General features: G+C 38.0%; 1 protein-coding gene across 5 annotated transcripts in view; it reads right to left on the bottom strand.

Annotated features, from left to right (window-relative positions):
* Positions 1–27,667, bottom strand: part of LOC105481766 (dachshund family transcription factor 1) — a 510,299-nt gene that overhangs the window by 423,207 nt on the left and 59,425 nt on the right. Inside the window, exons 2-3 of one of the 5 annotated variants that reach the window (XM_071081253.1) lie at positions 8,860–9,016; positions 7,243–8,086 (exon numbers count right to left, since the gene is read on the bottom strand). In XM_071081253.1, the coding sequence (XP_070937354.1) occupies positions 7,243–8,086; positions 8,860–8,872 (857 nt within the window). In that variant the 5' untranslated portion in view covers positions 8,873–9,016. Of the gene's footprint in view, positions 1–7,242; positions 8,653–8,859; positions 9,076–27,667 lie in introns of those variants that run through there. The other 4 variants (XM_071081252.1, XM_071081254.1, XM_011741507.3 and 1 more) reach the window with 4 other exon arrangements.

Raw genomic sequence — 27,667 nt, 5'->3', positions numbered from 1 at the left:
ATAATCACCACCTTGTACAAATTTTTCTCCCTATCTAACTGAAATTTTGTAACCTTAGACCAACAGCTCTCCAGCCCCTGGTAACCACCATTCTACTCTCTGGATCTATGAGTTCAACTTTTTAAAATTCCACATGTAAGTGATATCATGCAGTATTTGTCTTTCTGTGCCTGGCTTATTTCACTTTGACTTCCTGCTAGAAAAATGTAATGTATTCCAGGTATTGTATTCAACCTATATAATACATTGTTATAGATGCTTCAGTTAAGTACTCTCTCTCTCTGTCTCTCTGTCTCTCTCTCTCTCTCTGTGTGTGTCTCTCTCAGTATCAATCACCATTCTCTAAAACTTTTTAAATAAGTAACTGGCTATTCAGTGCGTTGCTGTGCTTGTAGTTTACGACACTTCAATATACTTATAACAACAAAAAAAGACCAATTAAACAATGACATAGTGAGATTTCCAGTTTAATGAGTTGTCTTTGACAACTTCCAATCAAGTCACATACATTTAAATGTGCAGAAGAATCCCAGCTTGAAATCCTGGATCGATTCCAAGCCAATTTGGATCAGAAAGCAAAAGGACCACACCTTTTAAACAATGCAGTCATTGGCAAATGTAGTGTTCAATTTAGAAAGAATGAAAGATGATTTTTTTTAATGTGTGAATTTGAATGCTTTTCTCTTATAAAGGAAATCTATGTCCAAATAAACCAATACATTTTAAATGCATTTGGTTCAAGGTCCTTGACTTTGGGTCAAGTGGTGATTTGGGTCATTATACATGATGTGACATATATTTTTAAATTGGACATTTATCTGCTATTCATTAAACTAATTTTAATTGTATCATTAATTTGAAAAATAATGACCTTTTTATTGATTGTCTAATAACTAATTTATAGTGGATTGAAAATTCTTTTCATTGTCATTTGTACATTTGTATATAAAGATAATTATTAGCTGCCTAAAACTAGCAACACTGGATACACTCAACAAATTCTCAGAAGCCGCCCTAAAAAAAATAGATATAACAAATAAAGTAATCCATCAGTTAATCTAATAATAACTAATTAGTGGGCCAAATATAAATATCTTATCCTTGGTATTCTTGTTTTCCAAAGCAATAATTTGGTAAACTAACATACTATCCTAATGAAGTCATTCCTGTATGTGACATTTGCTAAAAAGCAAATATCAGCAAATAAAAGTTAGTTATGAGACAGCCACAATAGCAAAAATTACTTTTTACTAGAAATATTTTTGACAAATTGAAAAGACGGAAACAAGAAATTTGAACAAAATGTTTGCACATAGCCTTGCTATGCCTGAGATGTACATTATCTGTGCAGATCAGAGCCTTTGCTATTACACTTATCTGAGCTCCATTAGGTGGGCTTTTAATTCATAGTTTTCTTCATTAAAAATTTAATTATTGAACATAACAAACATAATAGAGAAGGGTCTCCTTAATGCAGTCCCAAAGCCTGAAAATATAATTGTATTCTTAGCTAGAATATTCAAACTACATATACGATATACATCTATTAATATACTACATGTAATATGTAGTATTTAGACACATGTGTGTACACACACACACACACACACGCACGCACATATACATCTCTCAAACTGGCCAATCACAATGCATTACCTCAGTAAGAAAATAGCACATGCTGACATATGCTAAGGTCATTCTATTTTTATAACAATTCAAACATAAAATGATAAAACTTTATCTTAATTACATTTTTAAATACCCAAGCCAATAATATCAATTTTTACATTTCCTGTTATTCTAAAGATATATAACGTGATGTGACTTTTTGTTGTTGTTGTTTTCGGTGAACAAGCTGAAAAGGAAATACTTGAAAGATAATTTCAAACAAAGTTTAACTTTTTAAAAGAACCAAGTAACAAAACCCTTAAAATAAAAATGTTTAATGAAATCTAGATGACTCACCTGTACCTATTTAGAAGGCATAGTTCAAACTAATTTCTTCAGACAAGGATTCAAAGGGAGACAGTTTATAACCTGTGAGAGTTTAATTTCCTATTATATTTTGCAATAGTTGTTTTCTATGTTGCTAATACAATGCAATCTAAATGACTATGTTACTTGACTGACAAAAGCAATTGTATGAAGCAATTTAGTAAAATAACTTGGAAAGATAAAATAATACTAATTGATAGTTAAAACACAAATTGTTCTTAAAATAACAACTATTTGGTTGCACATTAAGCTAATTTACAACTGCTACTTATATTCTAAAAACAAAACATCAAATGAGAAACAATAAAGCATATTATGTTTTCGTATGCTGTTGAATCACACGTAGTAAATCGCCAAAGACAAGAGTGATTTATGCTCAAATCCTGCCAAGACTTTAGTCAATATAGGGTGTCACATCTCAGGGAGTTGGGGGATGTAGTGAGGCAAAAAGAGGGTAGCTAATATTTGTCCAAGTAATTGACATGAAATTTGAGTGAAATTTAGTAGAATAATCCAAAAAAAAAAGCAGATTTGGACTAAAAAAATGAAGATTTTAAAATCATGTGTCAAATGTGAATACCAGAATTTTTCTGGAGGAAAAAACCCTGTCGTGTAGTTTATTTTATATAATGTTTGAAGCTTCACAAAACAAAATATTATATGTGCAAATCAAATTTCTTACATCAGAGCATTAAATGTGGAGTTCAGAAAGTAAAGTATCATCATAACCATGTTCACTTTTAACAAAAATAACTACGATGTTATGAGAGACTAACTCCCAGAAAAACAACAGGTTTGAAAGAGATTATCCAAATAACTCAACAACTTATATCCTGCAGTATAATTTGATTTAACAAGGTAAATTCTAGGTTAGAATATTCTTATATTTTATTCATATACTAGTTATTAAAGTGTAATTTGCTAACACTTTTAAAGCATACAGAAATAAGTTGTGGGACCAAGCAAACTTTCATATTTAAGCTTTAGTCTTCTAATTATGCCCTATTCTTTTGAAATGATATAAAATGAGACATTAGGCGTTATTGGAAGCACTAATCTACTGCAATACAAAAACTTCAAAAGCAGAGTCTCTTCATTTGAAGCAATTCTTTTAATTTATCTGTGCCAAGTATTGTAATTATCTGTTAGAAGTGAATCTGTATTTGTGTTAAACTTTCTATATCAATGCATAAGTCTGTGTCACTGAAAAGCAGGCAACAGGGCAAATGTTAAATAAATATAGAGTGGTTCGGTTTGCCATCTTTATTAAAACTCCTAACCAACAACAACAACAACAAAAAATAGAGTCAAGAATTGGAAAATATTTTGTACTTCTTACACTACAATTTCATTCATATATTACTACGGAAACATAAAATTCTTTCAATATTTTGTCCATGGATGGTATTTTAAGACAAAAGAATTCTGTTTGTGAATATATATATGCACCTATAAAATATATAAGAATAACTGGAATCTACTTAAGTTAAATACTCCTCAAATCTAGGGTTACTTAGAACCTACATCACAATCTTGTTTGAAAGATCCTGAGACAAAATTATCTTCAATAATAAAAGAAATGAATATTTTAGATAACATAATAAAACAGGGTCGCTTTTTTAAAACCTGGATTCATGGAAAATTGAATCCTAACCCAAATCTACAAAAAGGGAACTGACTCATACAAACAGAGATTTGACCGTGTACATAATTACTTTTCTTTTTTTGTTGTTGTTATTTAATGGTAAGCAGTTAATTAACTGACCTCTGTTGCAATAGCCAAGTTCATGCAACTAATGTTTAGTTTTAAAATAATAATTGGAGGAAGCTGATCAAGGACAGACTTTGCCCTTTGACAACTTTTAAATATATTTCCTTAGGTTTCTTTCATGTTTTGAGACCTTTATTTTTTAGCTTTACTGTCTAGCAGGTGATAGTCTCTTTTTCATCTCCTTGTGGTAATGACAGATGGCTTCAACATTTATTCTAGTTTTCATAGATAGCATACTAATGCAATAGCCCCAAGCAAATTAAATCCACTCTAAGGTTTGCTACTAACTTACTGAGAAACTTTGAGCAAGTTTATGAACCTTACTCTTCTGTAACATCATTTTGGTTCCTCAAAATCCCTGGTATTATTATTCCATGCTATTAAGAGAGATATATAGATTCTGTAAAAAGCTGAGAGTGCTAAGATTTGATGTTTCTCATTTTATATAAATTATAACATGTACATGTATAAATTATATACACACATATATGGGTGTATATATAGTACTTTTATGTAGTTTCCCTTCTTGCTCAGCTTCTCTTATACTCTACATAAATTACTCCCTTAGCCTGTCAAGTAGCTAGAGGAAAAAGAAACCAAAGTGAAATAAATCAATACATCTAGGTGAATAAATAAGGTTCTTCATAGCAAAGATATAAACTGGACTTGAATGAAAAAGTAATCAAAATTTTATAAATGCAAGATGCAAAACATTTCAAAGCTTTCAAAGGTAAGAAATAAGACAATAATGCTTATTATAATCATTAAAAATAATAATATAAGGTAAACAGTATATTTGGTGAAAGAGAGTTCCATTACAAGTTCTCAATTTCTTCAATCAGTGGCAGAGTTAGGAAAATCAAGGTAAGTATTTGCAACTAAACACCTTCTCAAGTTAATTACTACAATATTGCATGTATTTAAGTTAGAGTAAGCTTTTTTTAGTTGACATATGATCAAATTCAATACTAAATAAACAAACTTACTGCCTTTAACTTAAAAATAACTTGAAATAGGGTTTTAGAGCAACACATGTAATTGCAAATTATTAAGGCCAGGTGATTGAAACATAATTACAGTAGTGATGAGATATTTGTGAAGAGATAAACAGTTCCACTGTATTTGACTTATCTTGGCTCTGCAAGTTTAAACTCCAGATCTGTTGTTAACCTCAGGAGGAAAAAAAAACTTGAAAAAAAATTTAGTTAATAACTTTAAGAATATTCTCCAACCACATGGTGAGGACTTAAAATCTAGGCAAAAATTCAGGGAATAAATCAAGTGTAACACTGATTATAACACTTATTATAATGCAGTCACTGAAGGAAGTTTTCTCCAGCAATTTTGTGTGTTTACGTATGTGTATGTGAAATGGACTTTAATTATCTAGTATCTAGTGTGTTGTAAGAAACACATAAAGAGGATTCCGAGGAGAGTAGATGTTTGATTACTAAGGAGAAAAAAAAACAGTAGCGATTCACCAATTTACTGGATAGGCAGACAATTTTATAACTATCATATCTGAACTAGCTTCGAATTTCACCTAGCTTTCTTCGCAACTCCAGAACAATTTTTCTGACCTGATTCAAATAGATTTGGGGCAAATATTTTATATTCTGCACGACCAAGAGCTCCAATTATCTGAGTAAATGACATTTAGTGATCTTGCTTCCGCAACCCCCACTACCCCCCATCTTTACTGCCACCTGTCCATACATTTGGGCGCGCGCGCATACACACACACACACACACACACACACACACACACACACACACACACACACACAGCATTTACCCCCAAATAGTCGAAGGTTCAAAGCCCAAACACACCCATGTCCCATGGAACGAAGGGTACCTAAACACGGAAAAGAATTTCTGGCTAGGTCAGGATAGGACATTTGCTGGACTGGAATTCGAATCTTTTTCTTTTCTCAGCCTTCTCGGGCACTAAGCGAGAAGTCTTTCTCCATGGAAAAAGAGCTAGCGCTTTTTCAACACAATTTCCTTCTGGTCTCCTTATTACACTTCCTTTCCACCTAAGTTTCCCTGTCTCTGCGGGGGCACACACCAACTCCGCTCCTTCTCTCAATCTTCAAACTTATTTGGAGGGCACCGAAGTTTCCGCGCAAATTTTGCGCGCAGTTCCCACGTGCCGGCTTCAGGTCTTCAACTTTCCCTATTCTCTTTCTCCCGGAATCCCACTCTGAACTTTTGCCTCTGCACTTCTTTGCAGCGAACCGTGTGGACAAAGCGGAGCTGTGAAAGGGGGTGGAATGATCATCTCTAACCCGAAACTGACAAGTTGCCCCACTCCCGCCCCCTCTCGGTAGATCCTCCCCCACTGAGCGTTCATTAGCATAAAACTGGTCTGGCTGGGGACCGGTCCCGCCGCCTCCTCCGTGCGCGCGCTCTGCTGGGCTGGGGAAGCCAAGGAACAGAGTATCAGGCCCGCTGAGCATTCCAGTGCAAAGTGTGCACCTGCTCGCTGCTTAAGCTACTAACCTTTAAGAAAAGAGAAAGAAAGAAAGAAAGAAAACACACTTTGGAGAGAAAGAGACAGAGAGAGAGATCGAGAGAGAGCGCGCTTCGTGGCTTTCCTTCCTAATCTCTCCAGTTCAGCTTCCATTGAGTCTCGGGCACTCGGTCACCTCCCCCTACCGAAGAAAACCTGCTGGTTGCCCTCGCATCTGCCCCGGGGCCACCGCACCCCTTTATTTCCTTTGCACACGCACTCACTCACACGCGGACACACGCACACATGCGCGAACACACAGACCCCTCCCCTCGACGGGCTTCCCCTCCGGGCTTCGGAGCTCAGCTCCCCGGAGCTCATCCCCCGGGATGGCCCCGGTCTCTCAGCCTCGCGGGTCATTTCCCTCCCGACCTCAAAGTGCCCTCCTTGGGTGCTGGCCCGCTCCCTCGCCTTTCCCAGCGGGCCCCTCACCCGGAGCGCGTCTCCCCGCTCCCCGAGCCCTGCGGAGCAGGTCACGACCTCTCCCCGCCCCTGGGACGGCGCTCGGCGCCACAGATCAGCCCTGTCGGTGCTGGGAAGCGGGCGGTGGAACCCAGGTCCTAGGGAGCGCACGAACGCGGACGGCAGCGCTGAGAGGGGTCTCCAGGCGCCCGCGCGCCCGGGGCAGGGGGCTATGGCTCCAGGAAAGACGCCTTCCTCCTCCGGCTCGTCCCCTCCGCCCCGAGGCTCGGCTTTTCCCGCGTCCCACAGCAGCCCATCCCCGGGACCCACTGGGCAAGGGGCGGACCGGGCCGAAGAGCGAGGTCTGGGCAGGGTGAGGTGCCAGCTTCTCAGGGGTCGGGCGCGGCTGGCGAACCCCGAGCAGGAGAGGAGAGGGCCGCGCTCGCCGGGGCGCGCGGCTCGCGGGCGCGCAGAGCGAGCGGCGCCGGGAAGGGAGCGAGGGCAGGGCGAGCAGGCGGGTGGGAAGGGGCCCGGGTGGCGGGGGCTATCCCCCGCGACTCACCTTGCGTTGGTGCAGTCATTATAGAGGGTCTCGAAGTCCTTCCTGGAGATGAGTTTGCAGCGGTTCACTCCTGGCTGGATGGCGCCCAGTCCCCTCAGGATGCGAACCTGTTCCACATTGCACACCACCGGCGTGATCTCCAGCCGCTTCAGCTTGGTGTAGACCGTGTGCAAGCCCCCCACCAAGTGCTTCAGGAACAGGTCGAAAGCCTGGGGCAGGCAGATCAGCTCGCAGCCCTCCACCGTGAAGGAAGCCACTTTGGCCCCCCTCAGATCCACCATTTTGCACTCATTATTCTGGGGGGTGTTTTCCACTGGGGACGGGGTTGAGTACACGGGTTTCCCGGGGAGGGGGCCGCAGCTGCTGCTGCTACTGCTGCTGCTGCTACTACTGCTGCTGCTGCTGCTACTGCTGCTGCTGCTGCTGCCGGTGTTCGCGTTGATGGGGGTGCTGGAGGCGACGCCGCCGCCAGCGCTGATGCCGCCGCCGCCGCCGCCGCCGCCGCCGCCGCCGCTGCCGTTGCTCGCGGCCGCCAGGCTGGGGTTGCAGTTGCTGCCACCGCCGCCGCCGCCACCGCCGCCTCCGTTGCCACCGCTGCCGCCGCCGCCTCCGCTGCCGCCGCCGCCGCCGCCGGCGGTGGAGGTGACTGTGGCCGCCGCCGCCGCCGAAGCAATGGGCTCCGGGCGGAACAGAGTTGGCCCAGAGGACGCCGGGGGTCCGATGGAAGGAGCCGGAGACGAAGTCGCCGAGGAGGTGGAGATGGTGGTGCCAGAGGAGGAAGCAGACGTGGAGATTGGGGGTTGAGGGGGGACCAGCTGGGTCGGAGGGATCAAAGCCGCCGGCACTGCCATGGTCACATATAAGGGGAAACAGACGGAGGAGAAGCGAGGGGAAAAGTTGCCACACACCCCCGGGAGGGGAAGGGGAAAAAAGGGGGGAGAAGGAGCGAGGGGGGCAACAACAACAACTCCAGGAGAGAACGAGAAGGAGAAAGGGAGAGAAGGGGGAGAAAAGGAGGTGAAGGTAATAAAGAGAGAGCGCAGGAGGGGCGAGCACGAGAGGCGCTCTGGAGAGAAACGCACAAAAGTGTCCCGCAAGTCGAAATGCGAGTCCTCTCCGGGGGCTGGGATCGAGGGCTGGTTTGGGGGGGAAAGGGGGGAGGGTCGGCTGTTGTTGTGTGGGTCCCGGTCTAGCACAAAGTTAAGGATGAAGGTGAAAAGGAGGAGGTTTGAAGGACTTGGGCTCTCCCTGGCAAGTACATTGATCAAAGATTGAGAGGGGAATGACAGAGAGAAAATGAGCTGAAAAGTGCAGGCTGCCGGCTGGACGAGTTGTTGTTGTCACACGGTGCAGAGGGGAGGAGCTCCGGAAACTTGAAATACCCTTTGAAGCCGCAAAAACCTCACTCACTAGTATTAACCCAAATTATCCAACCAGGAACTCGAAGCAGAGACTCCGAGAGCGCGAGACACTGGAAAGGGAGCGTGCGAGGAAAGGAGGAGGGGAGGGGGAGGATACGGAAAGAAACTGTGGGAGGGACGGAGAGGAAAAGCCAGGGACACAGAAGTGGCGATCGGAAAAGAAGAGGGAGATCATCTACTTCTCTTCTACTACTACCGTTAGATTGCATGTCTCACATTCCATTTCGTTCGCGGCGACTGGTAATTTTTTCCAAAGCTTCTTAACAATCGCCCGCCAACTTAAACAGGAGCCAGAGCGCTCCGAGCCCTCCTTCAAGGATTAAGGATCCATCTCCACGCGTTTTGGCAATGAGCTAGAAATGAAAACACAGCCCCCACTTCATAATTGTTCAGAAATTATTTTGAGGAAAATTCACATGTAAGCAAAGCGTAACGTTCTTTTGCATATGATTGTTTTATTTCTCTACTAAATTATTTATATAAAGATAGTGAAAAATTCCAGGACAGTTTTCAAGTGGTGAGAAGAAAGTCAGTCCGAAATCGCTTAAGAATAATGGAAAGCTCGGTATTCAATTCCATATTTCCTAATAGGTTGTGGAAAGAAATGCTTGACTTGATGTGGATGATTTAGAATAACTTCACTGTCGCCCCAAAAGCCAGTCAGAAATACCTGTTAAACCTAGAGATACCAAGGAGATAAGGCATCCTTGAAGATTTAGAAAGTGAAAAAAGGCTTTTCTTACCCAAAACTCTGTAATTAAATCACCTGTCTTACATAGTAACCAACTATCCTCATGTCCTTTAAGACCCAAGGCCAGCTGCTAATGTGTTTTTTGGACAACACAATAGTTATTTTTTTTTTCATGTTTGAAAAGTGCTGCTGTAGTTTTGGAAAGTCCTTTTCAATTTGTCAGTAAATATATGTTTTGTAAATAATGAGAAGAACAAAAACAAAGCTCACTAGTTGACTTGTAAAGACGAGTAGCTGTGCTTAAAACAACATGAGGCTGAGTTTAGACTGGACTCTCTTCTCCTTTCCTTCCTCTTTCCTTTTCTTCTTTTTTCTAACTTGTTGCATTGAGATATTTATTCAAGGATTTTTGACTAACATATGATTTGAAAATGGGTCAAATCTATTTGCTACTCATATCTCCAAGTATCTTCAATTAGTTAGCCTTTGAACCGGTCTACACATATTCATTAAGTTTATAAGATATGAAGCAATGCTTTAGCATTTGGCAGATTTTAAAATAAACTATTAGTAGTAGGTTCACAGTGTTGGGAAATTTTATAATACAATTTTCACCATTCTGGTGTTGAAATGATCTCATTTCTCTTTATCATTTTAAGCCTTTGAACTCTGTGAATCGTAAATGTCAAAAAGTGCAAGAACTGTCTACCGAGAAATAGAAATATGACACTATGGACTAATTAGTGTATGATTTTACTAAACTTTTTGGGACATAGCAGTTAAATCAGGAGGCTTTCCTGGGAGATGAGAATTCAGAAAATCGATTGTTGCAGAAAAGTCCATGAACTGCCGCAAGGACAACTAAAGTTTACACAGTTGTTTGGCCTGGTTAACCAATGCATTGTAATACATTCAGAAATATTTTTTATTAATGTTTTAGTCTTCAAATTTGTTATCAGTTAAAAGTAGGAATTCAATATATATCGCATTTATCAAAACACTTCCTTAAGTGTTTTTGCATGTTTTAGAAAATATTACTTTTTAAAGACATGCCAAATTACTATGTTAATGAGGGGAGGGGAGGAAGAAAGTATTAAGCCCTGAAAAGCTAATTTTATTTTGGAATTCTATGCCTAACTTTAATAAATTTTGATATGGTTTTAAAAGACTAAACTATAGTTACATTAAGTTCTAGACCCACAAATGGAAAAGTGGGAATTAAATGTCAAGCATCTGCCATTACCATTCTCATTTTTTACATTTCCTTAAACTATCACTCACCCAATACCTGCCACATTCAGAAGCTACAGACAGGAAGTAATGATAGCAGTCCAAGCCATAATCCCAACTTGCTTCGAAGCAAACTCCAAATTTTCTACTGTAGGGAAACCTTTGCCTTCGAGCACGTGCTCCACTCAGAAGCAGGGCTTAGAGACATTTGCCCCAACCTGAATGAGAGCTCTCGAGACTTCCTTCCCCTGACCTCAGGTCCCCTTCGATCAAACAATAGGATTAGAAAAGACATATAGCACAAATTAAAATATGTAGGAAATAAAAACCTTGACAATTTTGAAGGTTTTATCTTTTTTCTTTCCTTTTCTTTTTCTTTTTCTTTCTTTCTTTTTGAGCAATGTTGCCAATGAATAAGGCAAACAGTTATTTAACAACAGCAGATAAATCAACTTAGAGATTTTGAATTCTCACTCCATTGCATATTTAGCTTTCAGAGCTTTTGTCTTGCTTGTTTATTGTTTTACATCTCCGCTTGTTTCAGGTCCTTTCCCTCCATCTCATCTTCCCCAACCTTCACTCAATTTGCATAAGCAAAACTCAAAGTACTGTAACTGATATTAGAAAATTCTCCCTGTGTGTTGTGAAGATGTATTGTGCTGAAATCAATAAGACTGTTTAAAATTCAAAGACCTGCAAATCGTTCTGTTTGTCCTTTGATAGGGCCTGTGCTGATTAAAATGCTACCAAGAAAGCTTAATTGCTGCACTAATTAAGAAGTCTTTAATTTCTTTCCTAGGATATCGTTTGAAGCTTAGCTTGTACTAGTTCAGGGAAGGTATTTTCTTCCCTCCCTCTACCCCCTTCTGGCCCCTCCCCTCCCTTTCCCCGTCCTCCCTTCCCCCCCAACCCCCGCCTGACAAGGAGATCCCTACGAATGGGAACTAACCGAGAGAGTGGTCTCAGGTCTTGCTATTTATTAGTTAACAAAAATCGGCACAGGATGCAGAGTTTAGTACAGTATGAAATGCAGTTTTGAGAAGAGCTGTAAGGTTGCAAGAGACAGTAAGAAAATACAAAGTAGCTGTTGCAGCTAAAGTCCCGATGAATACCTGGATGACAACAGGCACTTTAGCCCGATGATGAGGGCATCCTATTTGGTTAAAAGGGGCAGTGACAGGGAAATGAAACAGGGACACATAAAAAACATACTTTCAAAACCTGTGGTTTAAAAAAGAAGAATAAATCTGTAGAAAGATGGACTTAGAGTTGGGATTTGGTAAGTATCATTTTATTTTATGAGTATGAAAACATGAATTCTATGGGGATTTATTTTTGACCCTTTTTATAACCCAGGGAAGCACAGCACTGTATTACATCCATTCCATTCTTATCTATTGACCTATTTTATTCACTGATTTCTCAAGTGGGGAAACTGACTAAATGATTTCACAAAGCTTTCTCTGTAATCAATAGTCATTTTTTTAGGTTTATTCATGCTGCATTATAATTCTGGTAAACGACTGCAAAGCAGAAGATTGTAAGAAAGATACAAATATTGACAAAGCCAGGATAAGTCATGTCTTTAAACCTTCAGAGTTTCAATATAATAATTGATATCATTATTTGAAAAAAGGGAAATGCATATTTCATAGCATATAAAAAACTAAAATGATGGAGTAACTTAAAGGCAATATATATCTGAATGTATTTCTTGAATATCTCAAATTTTCCTAAAAGCTTAGAGTATCCTCTTTTTATGGCATCACTAAGTGAAACGGAAACAATTTGGGCATATGCAGAAATAACAAGAAGAAAAGATTCATTGCAATTTTATTATTTTAATTTTTTCCCAAGTTCTCTTAGAGACATGCACAAAAACATACAGATGTATATTCCAGATAGAGAATGAATCCCTTTCAGTGACAGGACAAGGAGATAAAATGCTTAATAGATTCAAAAGGAGATTTACCATTCTGAGCACGACGTCACTCTAATTATGTTTACTCTAATTGAAAGCAAGGTTTTTTGGAATCTGAAATTACTTTCAGATTTTTTTTTTAAATAATGCAAGTAGATCAAATGTTGATCACAAGCATTTCAATCTTTCAAAATGTATTGGAAAATTAAATGAAAAGTGGAGTTTGGTACAAACAATGCCCCAGGGCAAAAAACAACTAACACTAGATTTTCCAGTCCAGCCATAACACAAATCAATTTGAGCACACTTCTATGGCCAGACTGCCAGATTGTTATGACTGCTAATTCACTCAATCAAAGAGTGCATTAGCACACCCGGCACAAATAGCTTTAACAATAGAGTGCATTTCTCAACAATTCCAAGATATATCACAATAGAGAAGTAAAGAGGAAGATCATTTTTACATCTACATATTTACTAATGGACCTGTTTCCTTAGGAGAAAAAAAAAAAGATAAACTTCAAGCATAGGTTTATTAAAGAGCTATAAAAGTTTGGCAAATCTAAAAAGATATCAGGGTACCAGTAGTTCACTGACTTTGTTAAACGTTTCTCAGGAGAGAATCCAAAATTGATGTTTGCACTTCAGTAGTAAATCATTGAAGATGGAGAAATTATGCCAAGTGACTGTCTCAAGCCTTTTTAACTCAGACACACAGCCTCCTCAATCAGCTCAGCAGATAAACCTCAACTACCTTAAGCAAAGACTTCCTTACTTTTACACTTTCAGACTCTGTCTCCCCACTTTTCCTTCCAGCCTCTGACTTTTGGTGACTCTCACTTCCATTCCTTCCCTCTCTTTTCCACTGCCCTCCTTCTCCTCAAGAACAACACAAGACTTAAGGATGCATTCTCTAATCAAGCACAGAGAGCTTGATGGTGAATTACCCAAAGGACAAAAGGTGGGGAGCTGAAGGAGAACAAATCATAATTTGAAGCACTCAAACTTTATATTGCCAACTTTTATTCTTAATAAAGAAGTGGTTAAAATAGTTATAAATAGGTCTGCTCTGCTTTACACCATGGGAATGCATAGACTGTGTATATATACTTACTGAATGCATTGCAATTGTCTATTCACATTCACCTTTACATAGTTCCCATAGACAAATGGTGCAGTTTGGCACCACTGTTAGTCCCTCCCTAACCCATCCTCATCCCCTTTTCTCCTGGTTCAGGATGAAGGTGACATGTGGCAAAAAATACTTCACTGGTCATGGGGTACTTTCTGAGAAATCTATAAACTCATACTGAAGAGAGAGGGTACTGGCAAGAAGAATAGTTACACATAAAATAAATTCATCCTGGAATTGCTTCCCTCACTTCAAACTGCATCACTTCTATGACACATGGTCAATTTTCCATGATAATGTAGTTATACTTTCCTATCACTACTTTCTTCCAGTTAAGTGTCCTTAATTTCCTCTGTAGTTTGGTATTAGGGGCTGCCCAGCCTACTATTCAATTAAAAAATAAACACATAAAGATCATTGTAGAGTCAGATTGTAAAAGGAGGCAGCAACAAGAATAATACAAATTGAGATTAATTCCCTTCATCTCTTAAATCAGGTCATTGTGAGAGGAATGGTGCACTCGACTGAAATAAGCTCAAAAAGTCAGACAGATATTTAAATCCCTAGTTTTGTAACAAACATTGTACTTGTAACTGTACCTTTTAATGTATGGCATTTTCTAATTGTCATATTCTTTTCTCTTTAAATAACCCAATACTCGCTTTCCTCTAAAGAAGATCATCATGAAGGCATATGAATTGCTCAAGAGACATGGTTGAGATGGGGAGAGGATGTATAATCTGTTGTAGCATAAAAATTTGTTTGATATTGAAGCATAAATTATTGTGCAGTTTTTCAGCATTAGGAGAAATGTATTTTACTTGATTATAAAAGTTCCTGTTGATTTTCTATATGCTTTGTTGTTTTAACTTATTATCTTGGTTCTTTTTCTTTTTCTACGCTTAAAAGAAGAGGTCATTGTCCAACAAATAGCCTATACAAATTGTTTTATTTGAAGTCAGAAATTTCATGGATTGTTAGTAAAGAATAAAGTGTTTATTTATTTATTGCCTTCCAGAACAAAGAGATTTTTTAGAAAGTTGAAAGAAGAACAATTGCCACCTTCTAGCCTGAGATCTTGTATGTCAAGTTTCAGCCCAGAGCAAATTTTTACAACAAGTTATAAACCCCTGTAACAGAGGGTTTATTATAATGGAAGTGCTGACACAACCTTAACTATAGCGTTGTAAACGGCTATGCTATAATATCCATTAAGCAGAAAGAAAAATAAGCTGGCTGATCAATAATTTATACAAAGAGTACCAACTGCAGACATAATAACTGTAATGTTTGCAAAGCAATCTCTCTGCTCTCCAGGCTTAACAGTAAACGCAAACTAGCAACGCTGTTAATTTCCAACTCCTACAGATAAGAATACAAACAAATTACTTAAAATTATATTTTGCTCAACATTTAGCATGCCTCGATGGGATAAAATAAAATTTAATTATGATGCAACTTGTGCCGGATGCAAAGCTGTTTTGTTTTCCAGCACATTTTATTATGAAAGGACATTCATTTGGAACATCAATTATGGGGAAATAGTATGTTTCAAGGAGTTGACTTGGGTCAGGCAGGTTCTTCTAAGAGTTATTCAGACATGGAAATAGACTGACACTGTTTAACTTCAAAGAAAGTTACAGGGTTTTACAGAGCCACAACCTGAAATACAATACTGCATGCTCTAATCCAAGTCAACTGACAGTAAAAACACACCTTGTCATTAGAGTTTACAGGAAAAAAGACATTGGTTTGGAAAATGTGGCCATCATTAGCATCCAGTGCATCTAGGAGTGCTTATTTAACATGAGCTTCATTTGCATGGAAGCACAGTGTGTCATTTCTATCTAATAAACATAAATCATAAAATGTGAGCATTATTTTCTTTTCTGGAAAGTTTTTAAAAATACATTTTAATAGCTGTCCATATTCATTAGTGCTCACTTTTTTTAGTTTTTACATATGTAAAGTATGTTATTTTGATATTTTTATTTTCACTGGTGTCTTTTAAAGCAAGAAAATAATATTTGACAATTCAAGAAGGGAAGAGAAGAACTGAAGTATTCCAAATTGCCCACTATGTACGTACTGGAAGTTGAACCAGAGTTTACATTTCTGAGGTTCACATCTCCATCAGTCTTTTTGTCTGTACATTTCCTGGTGGTGGGATTAGTGGGGGGTGTGGAACTCAGTAGAACGAAGAGACTTTGCTATCAGAGTTGTAAAATGGTGTATTACCCTGTGAGCAATTGCACTTGGAAAGGAACCAGTAATTTATATGAGAAGTGTTTAAGATTGCCTGCTCACCCAGTGATCCATGCCAGGTCAGTTCCAGTAATGCTAGAAAACAAAAGGAGGTGCACATCACTAGGAAAGAGACACCTTATACACCTTAAGAGCTTGTGAAGGGAAGCACTAAAATGCCATTTTCTCAAATGAACTGATCATTACCATTTAAAATCCTGAGGGCTGTGGGAATGGGGAGGAGAGAAAGAATTTTTCTTTTGATTTAACAGGGCTCTGAAGTACTGGTTTTAAGGGGGAGGTGTTTTGTTGTGATTGTGTCTTAGCCCTATACTTTAGCAAAGGTTAAATCTTGAAAAAAAAAGGTGCAGTTTTAAAACAATGAAATGGAAAAAGACACAATGGCTCTGAGAATGCACCTGGCCCATTTTAAACTAAGAAATTAACTGTTTTTAAAATAATTCATACAAATAGTAATGCAACCCTCTACTACTAGTGTTCATGCCAGGCTCTAAGTGGTTGCTATCAGTATTTTACTTGAATAGATTTTCCCAGATCAACCCTTCACTCCTCAAGTTTTCAAGAGAAGGCTGGGATACTGGCAGGGTGTTATATAAGAAAGTACTTCCTAAGAATTCTTTACAGACTTCTTTATTCTTGCTTAGCATAACCCAAGTGCCAGCTCTGAGTATACCTCCTTTGGGGAGACATTTCAATACTGTCATCTTCAGGCACATGCTTTTCCACATGCTTTAAAGTCATTTTCGCTTTTGAACTGGAGTTCAGTTCATTCACACATCCAGCATATTTTCATAATATACTCTTTAATACTTGGAGAAGAAACTAAATAAAATGACTATTTCTGACTAAGTCAGAATTTATAATTAACTGATTGGCTCAAGATTCCACACATCTAGGAATCTTTGCTGATTTATTCCTGTGTGTTGTAATAATTTTCACACTGCATTCTGATGGGAGAGACAATTATCTTATGTGTTTACACTTGCTGATATGTTTCTCTTCAGGTGGTCTCAAGTCATTTCTATTGCTTTGGATATCCACTATAATGCTTAGGGCTTATGGGGTGCCCAATAAATATCAGCTGGGTAATTAAAAACTGATAGTATGCTATGCCATCCATTTCCTTTGCCCCCAAATTATGTAAACTGCTCCTTCTCCAAATGGCATATTGTTTGATTCAGACCAAGATATTGATAAGTAGTAAAATTGTAGATATGCTCATTCAATTCTGTCCTAATATACAATGAATTTAGGACACTTCTTAGGGCAAAAAATCCAAGATGCTAAGAAGCTGGGTCTCAAATAGCTGGAGAAAAGAATCATAGGCCTGAAAATACAAGTGAGAGTACATCTTGGAGTGCTACTACAGAGGAGGAGGAAAAGTAGATGAGTGTGTGAAATTTTACCTACCAAATGTGAGTAAGTGTGCATATGTGTAACAATTTGTAAAATTGTTTACTATAATATCACCATCACTTTAATGTACATAGCAGTCTCTGTTATATAAACCATACTTATTTTTGTGCACCAACCATATGCTAGTTGCTGAGGATGCAAAGGAGAAAAAGACACTCATCCCTATCAGCCTTTACTGTACATTATTTCTGTTGAGTCTTATTACCATAACACCATTGAAATTTTGTGTTAGTGGAGCCTGGAAGATCATCTAATCCTAACATTGCAGATCTCATGCTACCATGTGATGTCCATGCCAGACATCACAAATGGCTTTCCGATCTTTCCCTTCAAGATCTGAGGCAATCTCAGTAACACTGTCAGGATAGAACTGTAGTCTGCCTCTCACTATGAGCCCAACAGACTCATCCTCATGTATCACTCCTGATCTTGCAAAAGAGAAAGTTGACAATTAACAGTATGTAAAAATGTCCCTTTGTACTCACAGCTAGTTAAGGCACAGCTAGTCAGGTATTCGTTTAAAATCAAATCCTCATTGATTTGTTCTCCCAACTACCCTAAAATGAAACTTTCTGGGTAAAAGGGGGGAAATACTTTTATTTCATTTCATATGTAAGAGAACTGAAAAAATAATAGAGAGGCCCAGATGGATCCAAACTCATGATTCTCTGTTTCTATTCCTGTATAACAGATCTCAGTGTGCTCAAATAATAGAGATACTGATGTGTTCTCAGTGGCTACTTAGATGAATGCACTGATATGCTACAGTGCAGCATAATGAGGATGAAGGAAACAAACAAACACAAAACTTGCAGAACTACTGTTATTTCAGGGACGAGACTTTTTGAGATCTTGAGAAATACTTCACTTGCATGTGATGTCAGAAAGTCAAGCTGCACAAAGCCTTGTGATTCTTTGACTTTCGTGATCTGGTTTCCTTTGGTTAGAAAATGGCAGCATCCACCAGTAAAAGTCCTACCTGTTGGAGTGTGCTGCAAAATCAGGCATTGCGCCAGCAGTTGATTCCATAAACACTTTTCTATTGTCTCTTACCAACCTCAGTCTGCTTTCCATATGGGACTATCCAGGCTCTTTCTCCGATCTTTTTTCATCCTTATTTCAAGAAAGGTCACTTTCTACTTGTTTCCCAGATGATTCAGGGATCACTCAGAGCTCTTCCTAACAGAGCAATCCCATGCCCTCCTGCTGCCACATTTAAATTGTCTGAACTGCGTGACTTTTTCATTTACTCTCCCTTTAGAGTGAAGCTGCAAAGTAAGGAAGACTTGAATGGCCTTGCATCTTCAAAGAAGTGCCTTGAGCTCTGAAATGCAACAAAGTGGGAGAAACCACTAAACACAACACCGGGAAATGTCAACAATGAGGCAGGAATGCATGGGCAGGTGGATGGAGCATTTCTAGGCATTTTCTCAGACAAGGCAACCAACTCAGCTGAACTAGAAAATGGGTCTTTTTCCCACAGAAACTAATTTAACTGATTTTTGAAACACATTGATAACAGCATTAGCATAAATTTAAATACATGCTTACCAAGCTGTTCTATGTTATGTTTTTATGCAAGTGATTTGGTTGATAAATTAATAATTGTGATTACTAAAGAAGAACTAAATTTCCAATAATCTGAACATTTGGTCCTAATAGGAAGCTGTAGGTCTTGACTTATTAAAGCATTAAAAAAGATGGAAGGTCAAACTAATTTCAGCAGCTAAAATGCACTCATACTTAATTGTAGTGTATTTCAAGCTAAACTTAAAAGAAAGCAGAAATGTTCCTAAATGTTTTATGCCTATAGCAGCAATTGGTAGTTAAATTAGTTCTAAGCACAGAATATGAAAAGAGAATATATAATTAATAATCTATAATTGACAAGCTTCATTGTAAATATAATAGGTATTAGATGGTACATTCAGCAACTAAACAAATAGCATTTTGTATACAAATGTAAAGAGACAAACTGTATGTTTCTTTTAACCTTAACATTCAGGAATAATCATCCTCAGTATCTTGATAAGTTTTCTTAGGCAAAATGTCAAAATGTTCTTCTAGTAAACCTGACTATTACTTGTTGAATTTCCACAAGAAGCCCCCTAATCAGGAATTGTCAAAGGTAGATACATAAAGTGTTGTTTACACACCTTGAGTTTACATATATTAATATTATTAGCTATTATAAAACATAAGACATTCAAAAATCAACATCAGATTAATCTTATATGTCAAGCCCTCTAAATGTATATGGCACTTAATTCATACTGAAAAAAAATTTTAAAGAATAATTTCTAGGAATATGTACTTATATTTTTTAGCCTAAAGTCTCTTATTTTAAAACTGTGATCACAAAATATCTTTTAATAATTTAGCTACAAAGAAATAGTTTCAAGGAATTGCTTTCTGTGTCACACACACACTCACACACACACATACTTGTACACACACATACTTGCTCACACATGCCTATTTTCAGAATTTTCTAAGTAGCAATTACTTTCTTAGATTTATAGTCTATAATGCATGGCATTTTTGGTATCCAGAAAAATATATATATTTTTGTTTCCATTTAAGTAGTTTTAGTCTAAAAGCACTTGCTAATCATAACAACACAGCAAAGGTTTGTTATGTAAACATTTTACTTTATTATCAGCCTTTGTTTTCCAATACAATGCTTTAAAAATATCCTCTGTTGTATAAAGGACATTGTTGCAAAAAGGCAGCTCAAAACTTGTCCTTCCCTTCCTTTCATTGATCTGTTGCCTCTTAGGCAATATGAACAGCTGTCTCCAGCTCACCCACAAGCAAGCTGAACATAATAATAAGGTAGTGTTACTGGCCTGAATCTATGAATGATTATACAAAGGGTGCCAGCTCTTTTCCATTAAAGATAAGGTAACAAAGATACCATAGAGAAGAAAACTGGTTAGCAAAGCAAGCGTGTGCTTCTGCCTTTAAGGTTTAGTTATTATTCCTCTGGTAACCACTGAGTTTCTCTTTCCGTTGGGTTTCCAATAAGGTGAAGGTGCCCTCTGTAGGAGACTCCCAGTAAATGCCGCTTTTCATATTTGGGTGACAACAGGCAAGTTCCACCCCCCTGCCTCCATTTATAAATAAACAAATAAATAATCACAGAACTCTGTGTGAGTAGAAGCTTGAACTCTATAAATCTTAGGGGGAAATTAGTATAAAGCCCACAATGATCTATGTAAATGTGGTTGCTTTTTCAAAATGAGAGAAATGGAACAGTGAGCAAGCTATACAGCATGTTGGTGTTTGATATTTACTGACACTGTGATGTGTAATAGAATAGGCTTTATAAATTCAGACATGTTCCAAAAACAGAAAGATAGAAGGTCTTGGCATAATTGAGTGAAAAACGGATCTAAACAGAAAAATCCACACGCAGAGAGGCACATTCACCACCTAATAAATACACCTCCCCAAAAGGTCTTCTTATCTTCCCTTGCTATAAAGGTTACCATAATGCAGATTCATTATCAGTCCCACTGGGTAACATATAGCTCAGTAAGAAATTGCTTTTGTTAGCATGCTCATAGAAAGAGATTAGCTATTTCACCAGATCTCTTGGGGCTATTTGAAATTTTGGGAATTCTCTCTGTAATTTAAAATGGAAGTTAAAGCCAATGCGAATAGACTAGGGAAAATCTCACAAATTAAACCTCTCCATCTGGAAGTTTCTTCATCACTTATTGCAAAGTACAAGCTGAAATCGCATTTGTTACAGGCAGGAGAGAGATTTCATCACTGATGATGCAATTACATTTATATTAATGTTTTAATAATTAACTATTTTGGTTGCAAAGAAAAATTTAAAATGGAAATGCTTAACAGCATTTTGGATTTTTTTTTTCTTTATTAACTTTGTATATTACTTAGATTTTATCACTGAAATCATCTATGTACATTATTTAAACTATGACTTTTGCCTCTATGGAATGTGTGCAGGAGAGTCTAGTATCACCTGTATTGCAAGTTAGGGGATGAACAAGTGGGCATGGAGGCATAAGAGAAGGGGGATTACTTGCATCCTCTTACCTATCCGACTTCATTTGTCCTCAGTATTTTATGCTCAAACATCTCCTTCTCTGTGAATCCATTTTCCCTTACCATTGGCCACTTAACCTCAATAACAACGATATTATGGACTACTACGTACCAAACACTGTGTGAGCACTGTGCTAGATAGTTTATATGGATTATCTCATCTAATCCTCATAATACATAAGAAAGATAGGCAATTTTTTCTTATCCCAGTATGAAAATGAGGCATCTAAAATCTGGCTGATTAAATTACTTGCCCAAGCCTACCCCACAGTCTGCTTTCTTTTCCCCAAGGATACCACTCCCTTCTGTCCTCACTTATTTTCTCTCCTGATTGTTTTTCCACATGTTCAACTTATTTGCACTCCTGTCTTCCTAACATAACTGCCTGGTGAATTCCCAGCCAGAAGTAACAGCTACCTGCCATCCCACTGGATGACTGAGCATTGCTAAAGACTCTCCCACAGTTATGCAGAATTGTATCCTTAATTACTCATGACTCTTAGTTGCAAGCTTTAAAATTTAAGATAGTTTATCTAGAAAGGGGCTGAATCAGCTCACATCATCACATCAATAGAAGTCAGGGCTCCAGTTGGTCTCAGGGATAATTTTGACCAGAGATTCAAACGTCTCCTCATATCATCTCTGATTTCTGAAGACACACTTGTCAAGGTGTCTTCTTCAGTTCCTCAGTTTAGTTTCTAAACAACTGGATTCATGGTTTCTAGAAGCAACCATGCACACTGCTTCTAACTCCAGCACCCAGGGACACAAATCCAAGGAAGAACTCTCATTGGGTTATCTTGGACCAGGTGCATATTTCTGAATGAAGAAACTGATCAAGGGCATTATCAGGTAGTGGATAAGAATGTGTGGAATGTGAAACTAGATTCCTGGAATGTAAAACCTGGTCTATATGTGACTTGGGACAACTTTACATCCCAGTGCCTGAATTTTCTTATATGAATAAAAGGAAATAATAATTGTACGTAATTCACTGCATCACTATGATGATTAAATGACTTACTATGCAGAACTTAGAATAATGACTAGTTCTGAATATGTTAGTTATCAGTGGATCATTTAGGCCTTAGGATTGGTTCAGCTTGGGGCAGATGCTCACTCAGCTCAATCAGTGTGACCATGGAGGCAGAGTAATTAAACAGCACTGAAGCTCGAATTTGAGGGAGATTCCTACCATGGGAGACTGAGAAATTTTTCAGAAGGAAGAGACTTTTCCAGATGAAAGAGTGAGAAGTGCTAGATGGACAAGTCACCAGACACCAGGAAGAATACTATACAATCAGGAAGAATGTATGATCTCCTATATGAATGGAGAGCCTTTCAACCATCTTTTTATGTGTCCTTAATGAGCTCCATCGCTCCTTCCTCTCAGTGATAATTCCAAAACTTTCTTAAATACTAAACCCAATTCCTCAAACAAGAGATGTGTATTCTCTATTGACATTCTTCTTATTGCAAAAGGAAGTTTAAGATCATCAGACTTTCACCATTTCTTGATTGGACTGTTCCTAGAGTCTCTGGGCTGACTCCCTTTCCTAGTATTTCCTTCCATCCATCCACATTATTTCCAGATTTATAGTGGAACTTGAGAGTACCACTTTCAATATAAATCTTGAATATAGGTCATGCGTGTATATACTAAAACTCTTCAATAGTACCCCTTCACCTCCAGCATGAAGTTCAAATTAGGACTAAGTCTGACTTAGAAGACTTTATCTTTCCTGTTTTTGTATTTGGATACTCTCCAGGTCTAGTTTTTATTTTGTTGTTATTATTTCTACTTTGTGACCATTTGTTAACCTGTTTTGAATAGCTAGCTAGCTAGCAGACAGAAAGAAATCAATAACTAGTTTGCTAGGGCTACAGTCACAAAGTACTACGGACGTAAGCAACAGAAATTTATTTTTCACAGTTTTGGAGACTAGAAGTCCAATCTCAAGATGTCAGCAGATTCAGTTTCTTCCGGAGGACTCTTTCCTTGGCTTACAGTTGGCTACCTTGCTGCTGTGTCTTCACATGGTGTTTCTTCTGTACATTCCCCCAGTGTCTCTCTAAGCATCCTAATAAGGACATCATTCAGGTTGGATTAAGGCCTTCCCTAAGGACCTCATTTTAAGTCGCTTACCTCTTTAAAAGCCCTGTCTCCAAATATAGTCACATTTGGAGTTACTGGTTAGGGATTCAACTTATAAATCTTGAGAGGACACAATTCAGCTCCAGGTATAATTTTTATCTTAGAAAGTCTAAAGTGCTAAATTTGTCAAATTAAATCATGCTACTCTTCTGGTGAAAATATTTAAATCGGTTCTCACTAGACTTTGAACAGCACTCTGGTCTTTTTCTTCGTGGCATTTTTTTTTTTCCATTTTTGAGACGGAGTCTTGCTGTGTCACCCAGGCTAGAGTGCAGTGATGTGATCTCAGCTCACTGTAACCTCCACATCCCAGCTTCAAGTGATTCTCCTGCCTCAGCCTCCTGAGTATCTGGGATTACAGGCACATGCCACCATGCCCAGCTAATTTTTGTATTTTTAGTAGAGACAAAGTTTCACCATGTTGGTCAAGCTGGTCTTGAACTCCTGACCTTGTGATCCGCCTGTCTCAACCTCCCAAAGTGCTGGGATTACAGGTGTGAGCCGCCATGTCTGGCCACATTATTTTTAACTTGTAATTTTACCTTAGTTTGTTTGCTTTTTCATTATGTGACTATCCGCATTGGTAAGAGTTTCTTTGGACCATTTCTATCTTATTTTTTATTGTATTCTCTTTCTAGTACAGAGATTGAAATATAGATGTTCCTCCATATTTGTTGAATAAGAAACGACTTACTTCAAGTAGTATGACTATACTGTGTTATTTCACGTGTTTGGGGTTTGGTTCTGACTTCATCCCCCAATATTTATTTGCTTACTTAATGATTTTTTACCCTTTAGGGCATCCCTCCAAGAAAGTGATACATATGTGCCATGGAATACTATGCAGCCATAAAAAAGAATGATATTATGTCCTTTGCAGGGACATGGATGGAGCAGGAGGCTATTATCCTTAGCAAACTAACACAAGAACAAATACTGCATGTTCCCACTTATGAGGGAGAGCTAAATGATGAAAACACGTGGACACATAGTGGGGAACAACATACACTGGGACCTATCAGAGGGTGGAGGATGGGAGGACAGAGAGGATCAGGAAAAATAACTAATAGGCACTGGGCTTAATACTGGGTGATGAAATAATCTGTACAACAAACCCTCATGACATAAGTTTACCTATGTAACAAACCTGCACATGTAGCCCTGAACTTAAAAGTTGAAAAAGAAATAAAAAAGGATTCTCCAAACCAATGAAAGACATAACTATCTCACTTCTATGGGATATTTACCTCTATTTTTAATTTGTTATCATATATGGTATCTAGGTATCAATTATCTTTTAATTTACAGGGTTTAGCATATTGCCTAATATATGACAATCCTCAAATTGAACTTTGCTTTTTGAGAAACAGTTAAACTCCACCTGAATGACCAGATACATTTTAAATGAATAAAATATCAAAGTATAAATGATTTAAATAATTATATTCTACTTCATCTTTAAGAACTTTCCTGATAATCTGAGTCTAAACACTTCTCTTTTATCATTTATTTTATCTACTATGTAGCTATGAGTAATCCATTGTCTTGTAGAATCTATTGAAAGTATTGCCTTGAACTACTATTTCCATCTTTAGTCATTTACATTTTGAATTAGTTTGTATCTCATTTTTTTTTAATCTCACCAGCTAGAGAGTAGGGGATTTTGTCCTATATAATTACAGAAAAAGACATATATGCATATGATAAGCACTTGTTATTGGATTCAATTTGGATAAATTTGAAGCATGTATAAATTCAGAGATCGTTCAAGTATCTATTATATCAGTTAGCTCTTTCTGCATAAACATACAATCCAGAACTTAGAGACTTAAAAAAAAGTCACACTTGATTTAACTGATTCTTTTGTGCGAGATCTGGGATGATGCTTCTGGTCTGAGTCAGCTCAGGTGGGTTGTGTTTTCTGTGATTGCTTCATGAAGTGTCTGGTCATTAGCAGATTGCCATGACAATGGGGCTGGGGTTTCACCAGGCAGTTGTGTTGGTTGTGAAACTTGCATATGTTAACAGGTGGACATATGCAACATATTTTTTAGGTGCTATGGACTGAATTGTGGCCCCTCCCCCAAATTCTTATGCTGAAACATTAACCTTCAATGTAACTGTATTGAGAAATAGGGCCTTTAGGAGGTGAAGTTAAATGTGTTCTTAAGGATAGGGTCCTAATGCAATACAATTGGTAGATTTATAACAAGTGGAAGAGAGTCTCTCTCTCTCTCTATTTCTCTATAGCTCTCTAGCATGCTCCAAGGAAGGCCATGTGAGAATACAATGAGATGACCATCTGCAGTCAGGAAGAGAGCCCTCATTAGAAACCTAATTGGCAGGCACCTTGGTCTTGGACTACCCTTCCTTCAGAACTGTGAGAAATCAATTCCTGTTGATTAAGTTGCTGATATTTTGTTATGGCAGCCAGAGCAGACTAAGACACTAGGGTATAGACCTAGGATTGGACTTGATAATGGGGTTTGCACATCTTCAAACTTACAAGATGGAATCAAGTAGTTTCCAAATATTTTAAAATTTGTTCCACATCATTTCTAACATCTGATATTATAAAATTTTTGAAATGTTGCACCCAGGGGGGTATAAAATGGAAGCCAACTGCAGCTTCAATTTATAATACCTTATTACTAAGATTGAGATTTTTTTATATACTGTTTGGCTATTTGAATCTTCCTCTTCAGTCAAGTGTCTGCTCTTTCTCCCGTTATAAATTATGTAAGTTACCCTTTATGTTTTTCTCTTTGATGTACAGAATTTATGTATTCTGAATATGTTAAAAATATATTCCCCCAGTGTGATTCTTGTATTTTCACATTATTTGTGACAGTTTTTGATTAGCAGAAGTTCTTTATTTAATATAGTCAAATTCCAAATTTTCCTTTATAGCTTTCTCTGTTTGGGTCTTGCATAAGAAATTTCCCTATCCTAAGAACAAAATCTCATTATCTTGAGATTTTTTTTTTAATTTTTTGCTTTATATGTTTAAGTCTTCAATACTCTGGGAATTGATGAGTTTAACAGCAGAGATGGAGGAGTAGAGGGAGGAAGGTAAAGGGTGTTTGTTGCTCCTGGTATCTAATGGGTAGAGGGCAGGGATGTTGCTAAACATCCTACAGTGCACAGGACAATCCCCCATAGCAAAGAATTATCCAGACCAAAATGTCAACAGTGCTGAGGCTGAGGGATCCTTTGAGTAGTCATTTGTGTAATACAGCCATAATCAGTATTCTCAAATTCTTTATATGTGCTTAAAAAGAAAGCATATCCTACAATCATGAGTGTAATTGGTTTCTGTATTCTATGTGCTTCTTTTAGTTAACCTTATTAATTTTGTGGTTCAAATATTTCAGAATCTAACTGATTTTTTTGACTACATGATTTATTATTATGGAGAGAGCTGTGCTAAAATCTCTCTCTGTGTGGATTAGTCTAGTCCCTCATAGTTCTGTCAACTCTTCCTTTAAAAAATTTGAAGCTCTGTTTTGAGGTAATACAAAGGTAGAATACATATGTCTTTCTGGCGAATTGAAATGTGTATCATTTTAAGTGGCTATCATTTTCTCTAATACATTTTTTTAATTGATTTTGTCTAATATACCTTTATAAATGCAGCAGATATTTTATATTTTAATATTAATTTGTTATAACCTTATTATATTTTTTATGTTTTCAATGTCCTTATATTTTAGGATATCTTTTGTAAACAGCATGTAACCTCTCTTATTATAATTAATTAATTTATTTAGATACAGGGTCTCACTCTGTTGCCCAGGCTGGAGTGCTGTGGAGCAATCACAGCTCACTGCAGCCTTGACCTTCAAGGCTCAGGTGATCTTCCCATTTCAGTCCCCGCAAGTAGCCGGGACTACAGGGCGTACCACCATACACAGCTAATTTCTCTGTAATTTTTGTAGGATGGAATTTTGCCATGTTGCCCAGGCTGGTCCCGGATTCTTGGGCTCAAGCAATCCACCTGCCTTGTCCTCCCAAAGTGCTGGGATTACGGGCCTGAACCACCAAATCTGGCCTTCCCTTTATTTTAAATCCAGTTACATAATATTTGGGCTTTAAATGGGTCACATAGTCCATTTTC

This window comes from Macaca nemestrina, chromosome 16 (assembly GCF_043159975.1).
Source record: "Macaca nemestrina isolate mMacNem1 chromosome 16, mMacNem.hap1, whole genome shotgun sequence".
Taxonomy (NCBI): domain Eukaryota; kingdom Metazoa; phylum Chordata; class Mammalia; order Primates; family Cercopithecidae; genus Macaca; species Macaca nemestrina.
This window is presented reverse-complemented; position numbering and strand designations above follow the sequence as displayed.